This window comes from Elaeis guineensis, chromosome 7 (assembly GCF_000442705.2).
Source record: "Elaeis guineensis isolate ETL-2024a chromosome 7, EG11, whole genome shotgun sequence".
Classification (NCBI taxonomy): domain Eukaryota; kingdom Viridiplantae; phylum Streptophyta; class Magnoliopsida; order Arecales; family Arecaceae; genus Elaeis; species Elaeis guineensis.
Window position 1 is genome coordinate 3,793,043 of NC_025999.2, and position 11,673 is coordinate 3,804,715.

Here is an 11,673-nt window from a genome sequence, read left to right on the forward strand (position 1 = left end):
CGTCGGGCCAAAGAAAAAGAGGGGCAGAGAGAGGAAGAGAGAGAGAGAGGAAGAGGGAGAGGAGGGGCCGGCCAAGGGAAGGGGACCGTCGGGGCCCGCCGCGCCAGGCCGCGCCGGCCGTCTATCGCCGACGGCTAAGAAAAAAGAGGGAGAGAGAGAGAGAGGAAGAGGGAGAGGAGGGGCTGGCCAAGGGAAGGGGCCCGCCACGGGGAGCCGCCGTCGGGCCGCCGCTGGCCATCTGTGCCGGCGGCCAAGGAAAAAGAGGAAGAGAGAGAGAGAGGAAAAGAGAGAGAGAGGAAGAGGGAGAGGAGGGGCCGGCCAAGGGAAGGGGACCGTCGGGGCTCGCCGCCGGCCGTCAGTCGCCGGCGGCCAAGGAAAAGAGAGAGAGAGAGAGGAAGAGAGAGAGAGAGGAAGAGGGAGAGGAGGGGCCCGCCGTCGGGGCCCGGGGTCGACCGTCGGGGCGCGCGGCCCGCCGCCGGCCCTCTGACGCTGGCGGCCAAGGAAAAAGAGGGAGAGAGAGAGGAAGAGAGAGAGAGGAAGAGGGAAAGGAGGGGCCGGCCAAGGGAAGGGGACCGTCGGGGCCTCTGCGGGGGCTCGACGTCGGGGCGCGTGGGCCGCCGCCGGTCGTCTGTCGCCGGCGGCCAAGGAAAAAGAGGAGAGAGAGAGAGGAAGAGAGAGAGAGGAAGAGGGAGAGGAGGGGGTCGAGGGCTGCCGTTGGGGCGCGCGGCCCGTCGCCGGCCCTCTGACGCCGACGGCCAACGAAAAAGAGGGAGAGAGAGAGAGGAAGAGGGACAGAGAGGAGGCAACTCACCACCGTCGGGAGCTCGCCGCCGTGCCGCATGCCGTCGAAGAGACGCCGGAGAAGGGAGAAGAGGGAGAAGGGAGAAGGGAGAAGAGAAAAGGGAGAAGGGAGGGAAGAAGGGAGAAAACGCCATTCTCTTTGATGTTTTCTCTTTCTTTTTCTCTCTTTTTTTTTGATTTTTTTAATTTTTTTCTTAATTTCTTTAATTATTTTTTGTGAGTTTTTAATAAATAAAATTAATTAAAAATAAGATAGTAATTTGAATGATAATTTTTAATTTGAATTAAAGTTAAATTTTTTTAATTTATAATTATAATTTCTATTTTATTACCATTTTTTCCTCTTTTATTCACTTCTTTTATGGTATTTTTTTTGAAATTTAATTTAAAATTTTTATAATTTTAAATTATAATTTTAGTTTTCTTCCATTTTTATCTTTTGACATTCTATTACGTATTTTTTTTATTTAAAATATTTTTTAAATAATTAAATTTAAATTAATTTAGTTATTTAAAATGATATTTTTTATTTCAATTATAATTAAAATTTTTATTTCTTAAAATTGAAAATTATAATTTTTGTTTTTGAATTAGAATTACCATCCCTATTTTTTTTCAATTCTATTCTTTTCCTTTTTTTTTTTTTTATGATATTTTTTATTTTTTTACAATATTTTTTTTCTTTTCTTCAGATATTTTTTTAAAAAATAATTTGAAATGAAAAATAATTTGAAATGATATTTTTATTTGAATTAAATTTAAAATTCTTATTTTTTTTAAATTTAAATTTATAAATTTTTTTTTTCATATTTTTCCTCTTTTTTTTACTTTTTTATGCCATTTATTTTTCTTTTATCAAAATTGAATTCAAATTAAAATTTTAATTTTTTTAATTTAAAATTATAATTATATAATTATCTATTTTTTTCATTTTTTCTTATTTTTGTGAAATTTTTTAGGCTATTTTTTTATTGGTTTGGAATATTTTTTAAATAAATTAATTTGAAATGGGAAAAGTAATTTGAAATGATATTTTTTATTTTAATTAATTTTAAAAATTTTATTTCTTTTAAATTTTAAATTATAATTCTTATTTTTTTCAATCTTTTTAAATTTTTGACTTTTTAATGCCATTTTTAATTTTTTAATTTTTATTTTTTGAATATTTTTTTTAAAATTAATTTGAAATGGGAAAGAATTTGAAATGATGTTTTTGAATTAATTTAAAATTTTTATTTTTTTAAAATTTAAAATTATAATTATAATTTTTTTCATATTTCTTTCTCATTTTTTCTTTTTCTATGATATTTTTAATTTTTTAAATTTTTAAAATTTTTTTTAGATATTTTTTTAAAAAAATTAATTTGAAAAGAAAAAAATAATTTAAATTTTTTTTTATTTGAATTAAAAATTTAAATTTTTATATTTTAAATTTCATTCAAAATTAAAATTTTTATTTATTTATAAATTTAAATTTATAAATTTTATAATTTTTTTATTTTTTTTATTTTTTTTTAGGATGAAAAATTAGAAAACGTCATTTTGAATGACGTTTTTAAAAATACTATTTTGAATGATGTTTTCTAATTTTTTTTTTTTTTGGACAACGTCTACGTAAAAATTATGGGTGACGTGACTTGGATAAAATGTCATTCAAAATGATGATTTATCTCTTATACATTAGATTCGTAAATAAATTAAAATTTATATTATTTAAATAAATAATTTTTTTTAATATTATTTAAAAAAAATTTCTAATTTTTTGGACATCTTGGTGGTTGACTGATGTTGTTGGTCCCAAAAGAAAAGCCAAGCCAAAAAGATGTCACTCATGCAGTCATGATGGAGATGGAATGCGAATGCCTGTTGATATAGAGTAGCCGGTTGTGGCGTTTGTCAACTGCTGGCTTATGTCATTGCCCCTACTTTTTTAGCCTTCGTGTCTGTTGTACTTTTTTTTTCTTTTTTTTATTTTTTTCTCGCCATTATTTTTTCATTATCTCTTTTTTTTTTTTTTAGGGTTAAAAAACGTGTCGGGACAGCTACATTATTATAAAAAAAAAAAAATCGATTGCAGCCTGTTAGATATTTGTGCTTCCCACCACGGCCCCGCCTCACATCCCACCGGGCCCACGCTGCCTAAAAATCGGTGTCCTGTTGCCAGAAATATTATTGTATAGATCAGGTCCAAGTGGACCGGGGCAAATCTCCGAGCATATACGCGGTGGATGAGGCGCAATCGGGAATTGGTGAAAGACAAGGGGTAACGTGGCGTGTCATCTACCGTGGGATTTGGCATGGTCCATGAATCTGGTCCAAGTAATAATTAGACCTGGTTTTTTTTGGTAAAAATAATAATAATTAGAGCTGTTGCCATGACTTCTTCACGGTTGGGCCTCGTAGCGGTACTCGATACACTTGCGCTTCGTACGTCTTAACGGTAGCTGGGGATTATGGAATCTGACGATGGAATTGGGGCATTTTGGTCCACTCACCAGCACTAGCACTTACCGTATCGATTCCTAGCCAGCCAGCGTCGGCTCCCATCGCCCAACGCTTCTTGCGGAGGGAAGCCTGGAGCCAGCGAAAAATAGCAGCAGCCATGTCCATGGGTGAGCTCGGATCCGCCGTGGAGGCCACCGCGCCCTACGTGGTGATGACCTTGAGGCAGCTTGCTCTAGCCGTGCTCTTGGTCATCCTCCAGTCCGTCCTCGACCCCTCCCTCGGCGTCAGTGCCGTCGTCATTGTCGTCTACGAGCAGCTCGTCTCCATCCTCATCCTCTGCTCTCTCGCCCTCCTCTTCGACCGGTACTATCACCAATCAATTAACTAATGCCAGGCCCCCTCGCTTCTCTCTTCTTTCTTTATTTCTTTGTTTCATAACAATAATTACTCTTCCACCGACGCAGAGGCAGACGCCCCAAGCCCTCCTTTCAAATCCTCTCCTGGGCCTTCTTCATCGGCTTCTTACAGTTAATCAAAGCCCTCTCGTTTTTAATTTCGAAGGAAATTAAAAGACCACTTCTTTTTTCTTTTTTCCTGAGAAAGAAAATTTCTTTTTCTTGGGGGGCATTAATTAGGATCCCGGTGGGGGAGCTGATGTTCACGGCGAGCCTCCGTTATATAACGGCGACGTTCCAGAGCGTGGCGATGAACCTGATCCCGGCGGTGGTCTTCGTCCTGGCGGTGGCGTGTCGGCAGGAACGCTTCTCCGGCAGCGCGCGCAGCCTGGCCAAGCTCTGTGGGGTCCTCGTCTCCACCGCGGGCGCCATCCTGGTTGTCTTCTCGCTCTCGTCCAGCCAGAATGACGACCCCTCGGCCGGCAGCGGCGATGGCCGGTTCATCGGCTCGCTGATGGTGGGACTCGCAATTCTCGGCGTCGCGACCGCGAATCTTTTCGTGGTACGTGCCGGTATCCCGCCTTCCCCCTTTATCAAACGACGGCCGGTATTTGGTGCCGTATTAGGTAGTAGACAGCTCAGGCTATAAAGCTAAGAGAGGAACCATTCGTGAACACTATAATCGGATCTTTCAAAAGATTGCTAAGTAGAAACGCGCATGATTTTGGACTAGATTCTCTATAATCTTCCAAGAAGTGTGCATGTATATGGATTTAGTAAAATGGCTGAGAAGTATCACTTAGAAAATTCTCAATTAATACTAAACTAGGGGCAGAATCAGCAAGCATTAGTTGAGTAATTTATTTACGAGTTAGTAAAATGACCTTTGCTGAAACTTAATTCAATGTAACATGCATGATATCATGACATGTACAACACTCAATTGTATAAGATGCTCCATATGTAGAACTTATGTCGTTCTTGTTTTTGTCCATGGTAGATATCAGAAAGGTTTTGTAAGCAGGGCTTTCCTTGCAGGAAAGGGTGGCGGCGAAGTATCCAGCAGATCTTACATTGGCAGCTATGATGAACCTCTTCGGGACCTTCCAGACACTGATGGTGGCAGCTGTCGTGGAGAGAAACCCTTCATCATGGAGGATTAAGTGGGATGGAAGCCTGCAGCTCCTTGCAATCCTTTATGGGGCAAGTCATACCAAATCATATGACAAGACCTCTCACCAATAGAATTAGATGGATATCATCCAATTAAGAAAACCTACATGACCTTCAACATGTTCGCAAGAAAACCAAATCAGACCCCGAGAGAAGCCATCGTCATAGATTCCAATGAAACCTTCAAAGAGAAGAACCATGTTTCATTCTTTTATTCAAAGTTGTCGAGTTCTCTTCTTCTGTTTAAAAGATTGGGAGAAGCTATAGAGAAACTTAACATGATCGTGGTGCTGCAGGGAACGGTGGTAACAGGACTATCATACTTGGCTTTGAATTGGTGCATTCACAAGAAAGGCCCTGTTTTTGCGACAGCTTTCTCTCCTCTGCTCGTCATCTTCTCATTTCTTATTCAGACACTTGTCCTGGGAGTTGCAGCCAAGCATGAAAGGTTGGTTGGAGTTCTAGCTGTTGGCAAATCTCCTTGATACCCCATTTCTCATGGAATTGATTCCGACTAAATGTTATTTGCCTTTGGCAACTGTATTCTATATAGCATTATTGGAGCAGTATTGGTTGTTGGTGGTCTCTATCTTCTCCTGTGGGCAAAATCTAAAGATTATCAAATCCAAAAGATGGATGTGGGAGGCCAGACTCATCTAATTGAAGATTCAATTGCAGAACCGATGCTGCTGAACAAAGCTTGACAACAATGATGGGTGTTTGGAGGTCCCTGTGGATCTTCAAAGCACGTTTGCAGGTCATCAAAATGTGGCTTGCTTTTCTAGATGTATAACATTATTGTTATCGAGAATCCTGTCTAGTCCTAATAGCAACATGTCCGATATCATGGGGATTTGATCATTGTGAGCAACTATCCAGACCACTGATTGTTGTCTGTATTCTATTAGCGGCAATGTCTTCAGAGCTTGGGGCATAGAGGATCAGTTGCTAGAAAATTGGTCCTCATAGTGATTGACCTCACTCAAAGTTAATTAACCAATAGAGCATTCACACATCACTACAGAGATCTAACAAAAAAGTTACAAAAATAAATGCAGAATCCCTGTCAACATGTGAAATTAAAATATCAAAATAACTGCAATGCAAAGAGGGCAGATTAGTCCACCATTATTTGGATGGAGTCTCCATCCTACAATGGGACAAAATCCATATCCATCACCTTGTATTTTCTAGGGTGATTGTGACTTGCAAGGCATGTATTTTAACGAAGAGATTGAGCTCTTTTACTTCGATTCCGTTTCTCAAGATACCAACCAGAAGCGGCAGCAAGGTGACCCCAGCTTGGGAGAGATCATGTGGTCCAATGGGGAATTCTTTGTGCACTGCAGGTGGTATAAAAAATTCGACGTGGAGTGTATCATTTTGTCCGATTAATTCATATAGTCACTACTTTCCAATGGTATTTAATGTCTGATTTTATTTTTTCATTTAAAATTTTGAATGACGAAAATACTTCTATTTTTTGAAAAAATTATGACATCTATGTCCATATTATAACATTCTATGACCAAAAAGTCATAATTTTTATCCACAGGATGTCATAATATAAAACAAGATGTCATAATTTTTTTCAAAGAACATGGGTATTTTTATCATTCAAAATTTTAAACAAAAAAATGAAGCTACAAGCATTAAATGTGCGTTAAAAAGTGATTGGACAACCATATTATGACATTCTGGCCATATTATGACATCCTACATGCAGGAAGTCATAATTTGACAAGATGTCATAATATGCAAGGATGTCATAATTTTCTGAGCTATATTATGATATCATATGTATAGGAAGTCATAGTATGCTATGGAATGTCATAATTTTTTTTAAAGATAGGGTTATTTTCGTCATACAAAATTTTTAAACGAAAAAAAAACTATAGGTATTAAATGCGCATTGGAAAGCAGTGACTACGTGGACAATTACAAATGGTGTGCTCCACATCGGATTTTCTACACCACCTCCAATGCACAAAGAATTTCTTGTGGTCCAATATATATCTCCATTCCCCATTGGTATTTTAATGCAAAATTTCCACCTTGACTTGGGTAAGGGACTATAGGCATTCACATCTATCAATACCCTAAATCTTCTGAAAACACACAATAATTTTTTTAATTTAACTTCTCTATTTAAAAGAAAGAAATGAAAAGTGTGTAGCCAAAAGCAGTCGTTAATTCAACAGGATTTATAAAATAGAAAGCTTATTTTTATATTATTTTATACAAAAATAAAAAATTATCTTCTAGCCAGGAATAACATCACACATAATTATACACATCTACACAATATATATATTGCTGTGGAGGTATTCTGCCAACCGAGACAATTTGAGTTTAGGCAAGAAAAGAAAAAAAATATTAGTAAGGAGAGAAAAAAAAAAGAAAAAAAGAAAGTATATTTCTTTTCTCTTGATTGAGAGTTTAAAGAAAAAAAATATTTTTTTCTTCTTGGTTGAAGCAAAGAAGAAAAAAAAATGTTACAATCTTCTTTTACTATTATACCTTTGAACATAATACATACAGTACCAATTTATGAAAAAATAACAAAATTATATGCTAACTGCTATTAGACCGTGGTATATTTTACTTGAAAATATATATTGTGGTATGTTTTGGGGGTGTTAAACTAGGAAAAAAAATGAAACAAAATAAAAAAAAATAATAAGATCATCCAAAGCATATAAGTGTAAAATTAGGAAAAAAATCGTATCTTTCTTGGACATGCTTTGAATACAGTCAGACTTGTTTTGAAAGAATATACAAGAATTTAACAATAGTTGGATTTGCTTTTAGTGCATCCCTGAAGACAACCAAAGTCCAGAATTTATTGTTTTGATATTATATTTTGTTGCTGCAAGGCTTCAGTTGATAGTCGACGAAGTGGTGATGAACCGAACTGAGTTGCTTCTTGGTTGAACTTGATGGAGTTTGCGATGATTCTTGCAAAGAATCTCAAAACCAATGGGGTACCTTCCGTTCAAGATCCTCAATGGTTAAGTCAGATGAAGCCTTGAGAATAGGTGATAGAAATGAGAGAATAGAAGGATGAAAAAGAGATTGTAGGCAGAGTAGAGAGAGGACACTTGTTCTCTTCATGGGGAAGTTGAAAATGATTCAATAGAATCTTATCTCTCTTTCTCGACTTACCTCTAAAGGATACCTTGTTTCCTTTATATAGAGGGGGTGAAGAGCCTGCTTAAGTTGTTAGGCTATTAGGAGAGTTGTTAGCCGTTAGTTTATTATAATAGAATGATCAGCTGTATAGAGATCGTGGAGTATTTGTCCACATGATGATTAGCTGTAATATAGCTGAAAAATAACTGATGCTGAGCTAGATGGCAGTTGCTGGACAACCATCCATACTTTGATAGCACGTCGTAATATACCGATGTGACATAGCTGAGCTCAGTTTCTTACTGAACTGAGTATCATACCTCTTTGATATTAATAACTACATCAGCTAAAGACCGATATAACTCACTGAAGATCGGTTAATAGCCAAGATGAGCATCATACTTTAAGAATAGTCCTAGTCAAATTGGCTCAACCAGATACCAGATTGAGAAGTAGATCGAAAATTAATGGACGTGATCTGAAAGAGAATATCTGACTCAAATAATAATCTACTGCCACATATCTAGATGATGAGGTCAGATAACAATATCAACACATGCCCCCCACTTTTCAGATTGAAGTAAAGTTCTTACATCGGACGTGGAAAGTCTTTTCAGGAATCTCATCTGACTTATATTATCGTCATAAATGCTCCATACTATTGACGGTTGAGAATAATAATTTTTAATCATTCGAAGCGACATACTATTTCTCGAAAATGACTTCGTTGGACTTGGTAACGATGAGCACTTAGAAAATTGAGAATTCATAATTATTTGAACCACTATTCTCTGACGTGCACAAGCCAAATGTCATAATACGGTTAGCCACTTGAGCTATAATGCGGATCCCGCTTACACAGCTTAATCAGGAAGAGGTGCATCGAAACGGCTCTCTGCAAGATCGTCAGATGGTCGACAAATGGCATCAATCCAATGATGCATTAAATCAATCTGAGCTATTAATAGGCATTATAAATAGGCCTGTACTCCATTCAAAAATCACTTTACTGTTTCCTTTGTGTGGAAGCCTTGTCGAGATTTCTCCGAAATCCCTACATCACTGGCGTTGGAGAAGAGTTCCCTAAAAGTCACCAAAGCTGGAGAAGATAGAGTCAGAGAGATTCTTTAAAAGCTTCCTTAGATCTCTCTTTTCCCATTAGATATTTGTTTTCGGCCTCCATTTCGTGAAAACCTGAGATTTTGGATCTTTGCAATCCTTATTTTCCTTTTCCTTCAATAGCTTTTCCTCCTCTTTTTTCTTTTCCGTCCATCTTTGCTTTCATCTTTTCTTTCAAAGATGTCTTTCGATAGTAGCAACGAGATAAGCCAAGGCAACCAAATACTTAGTCGACTCAACTGCTGCTCAAGTTCGAGGTGAAAAGTTTATCTCGAATAGTAGCCATGTCAGTACTTCAGGTCGGGATAATCCAGAGTCTCTTATGAAGGGACTTCTGATTATCTAGGTCCGAGTACTGAACAATCTGTCCTAACCTATCTCACCTTCAGAAACTTAGGAAAAGTATCTGATACCTGAAGAATTTCAACTTATAGCTCTAGGTCGGGACGGTAGGGTTACCAACCTCCAAAAGATTATGTTGCATTTTATGATGAGACACTTCGGTTTGAACTTTAATTTCCTTACATACATTCTTCAGTAATATATTTGATTTCTATAGACTTCATCCAGCTAAACCACCCCCAATTTAATTAGGATGATCATAGTATTCATCATTTGCTGTAAATTTTTCGTTATAGACCTTAGGATTTCTCTTTTAGGGCACTGTTCATCCTAAAGAAACACCCTTATGGAAAGACTGATGGTATTTTTTACCTCAGTCTAAGTGCAAATTTGGCCTACTCTCTCCCTTCCTCAATATATAACTGAAAAAATTATTTCTTCTTTTTTCTTCCAATTTTCTATGGGGTTTTAGCTGTAAATGGTGCAATCCTAAAATCAAATGGAACTCAAATAATGAAGTCTTACCTGGGGACAAGAGATTTTTGCAGAGCTTCTGGGTATGAAAGTAACTAAGATGAGCTTATTGATGTCCGACTAATCCTCATTTGACACCCGCATTAGTCAGATCTCTCTCTAAGATAAGTCGGATGTTAATTCTCTTTCTTCATTGCTTTATTATTTTTCATCATTTTTCTTCTTTAAAAATTTTTGCCTTTGTCATATCAACAATAATGAAATTTAACCCACAAAGGCTAGCCGAATCGAAGAAGAGGAAGCAGGATCTACCTGACCAATCTACTCTCAAGAAGAATAAAGAGATTGTTCCCTCGAGATCGACTGCCTCCTGATAATCACCAAAAACTATATTGATCGATACAAATGCCATGCCGATCTCCACTGTCCCACCGGCAAAATCAACACACCAAACTATTGAGGTGGTTCATCCATTCTCAAAGGAACCTATTCGTCTTAAGCAGGTGACTTCTCCAACACCCCCTCTGATGTCGGTCAAGTCAGCTCAGCCAACCAACCAACGTTCCAAATTCCAGGCTCTCGATGCCAACCTACCATCCTCTTCATCGAACAAGATCGACCTAGTGAAGGCATCACTGTTAGAGACACCAAGACTGGATAGAGACTTGTTTAGCAAGATGATGCTGCAGAAAGATTTGAATGCTCGGAGGAGGGATCTCTCCCTAGATCAACTAATAAACTATGGATTTAACAACATCATGGATGTGAGTTTTTACTCTTTTTTTTTAACATCGGCTATTTGCTGACCTGACAATGTCCTTTCTTTTTTACAGTCAGCCATATATTTCAAGTTGCTCCATGAGCACTTGATATGCTTTTTTGAAAATAAGAAATCCCTGGAAGGGGGCTCAAGATCAAGAAGGAGGCCAAAAGGCGACGAGGAGGCCAAGAAGGTAGCAGAAAAGAAGGTTGCCAAAAAAATCGAAACAACAAAGGGCTGAAGAAATAGCTCCAAGAGAAGATGGAATCTATTTAAGAAAAGAATAAGCAATTTTTGAATAATCAACATCAGATGAATGACAAAGACAACAAGCTGCAGAAATAAATTAAAAAAATCTCAAAGCTAGAAACCAAGCTAAAGGAGGCTGAGGCAGAAATAAATTAAAAAAATCTCAAACCAGATTGGTGTCCGACAAGAATCCTCTGATGCTTAAGTCAGAGAGAGAAGTTGATGAACAGTAGTATTTTAGATATTCAGAGTAGCAGAGCTCTCCCCCAAATGGCCCGTGCTGTTCACTTATCTCCTTTTTTATAGATTAGATTATTGTCATCGTCGGACGTAGTCCCATATTTTATGGCACTAAATTATCGAGCCATAATCATGTAGTGGGTCATTAGTTCCCACTAATTGCGCCATGATATGCGGCGGGTAACCGTTCGTGACGGTTATGGCGTGTTGAGCGGATCAGTCGATCATACATTGATAGTAAATATGGTCGTCGGCTGATAGTTCTGTTGCACCGACAGCCCAAGTTGTTCGATATTTATCAGCATTAGCTGATCACTAGTCGGTAACCGACCATAAGTCGGTGAAGCTTATTCAATTGGTTGATGAAGAGTCGGTACTATTTGTTCAGCCGATGTCCAATCAGATTCGTATGTTCAATCGGTCGGCTATTGTCGAGTCAGAGTCGGGAGTTGGTTGGCCTAAGTCGGGGTCGGTCGATTTATCCCAACTGATGCATTTCAAGACAACCATGGAAGATAACATGGATTATCTTAAGGATAGATT

The 11,673-nt window shown here is 38.0% G+C and overlaps 1 protein-coding gene across 2 annotated transcripts; it reads left to right on the plus strand.

Moving 5' to 3' along the window:
- The first annotated feature begins 3,233 nt into the window (after positions 1-3,233).
- On the plus strand, positions 3,234-5,675 carry LOC105049176 (WAT1-related protein At4g08290). Of its 2 annotated transcripts, XM_010928744.4 has the most exons (6): positions 3,239-3,609; positions 3,711-3,773; positions 3,882-4,203; positions 4,680-4,844; positions 5,111-5,262; positions 5,368-5,675. In XM_010928744.4, the coding sequence occupies exons 1-6, from the start codon at positions 3,404-3,406 to the stop codon at positions 5,516-5,518; spliced, it is 1,059 nt and encodes a 352-aa protein (XP_010927046.2). In that variant the 5' UTR covers positions 3,239-3,403; the 3' UTR covers positions 5,519-5,675. The 2 variants fall into 2 exon arrangements, with proteins under 2 accessions (XP_010927047.2, XP_010927046.2); XM_010928745.4 differs by lacking the exon at positions 4,680-4,844 and having other exon boundaries at positions 3,234-3,609.
- Positions 5,676-11,673: the final 5,998 nt, after the last annotated feature.

Bases quoted from the DNA above. Each gene is read 5' to 3' on its own strand.
- LOC105049176 (XM_010928744.4), top strand. From the start codon at position 3,404: ATGTCCATGGGTGAGCTCGGATCCGCCGTGGAGGCCACCGCGCCCTAC. The intron at 3,774-3,881 runs GTTAATCAAAGC...GGCATTAATTAG, and splicing joins TTCTTCATCGGCTTCTTACA to GATCCCGGTGGGGGAGCTGA. The intron at 5,263-5,367 runs GTTGGTTGGAGT...TATTCTATATAG, and splicing joins GTTGCAGCCAAGCATGAAAG to CATTATTGGAGCAGTATTGG.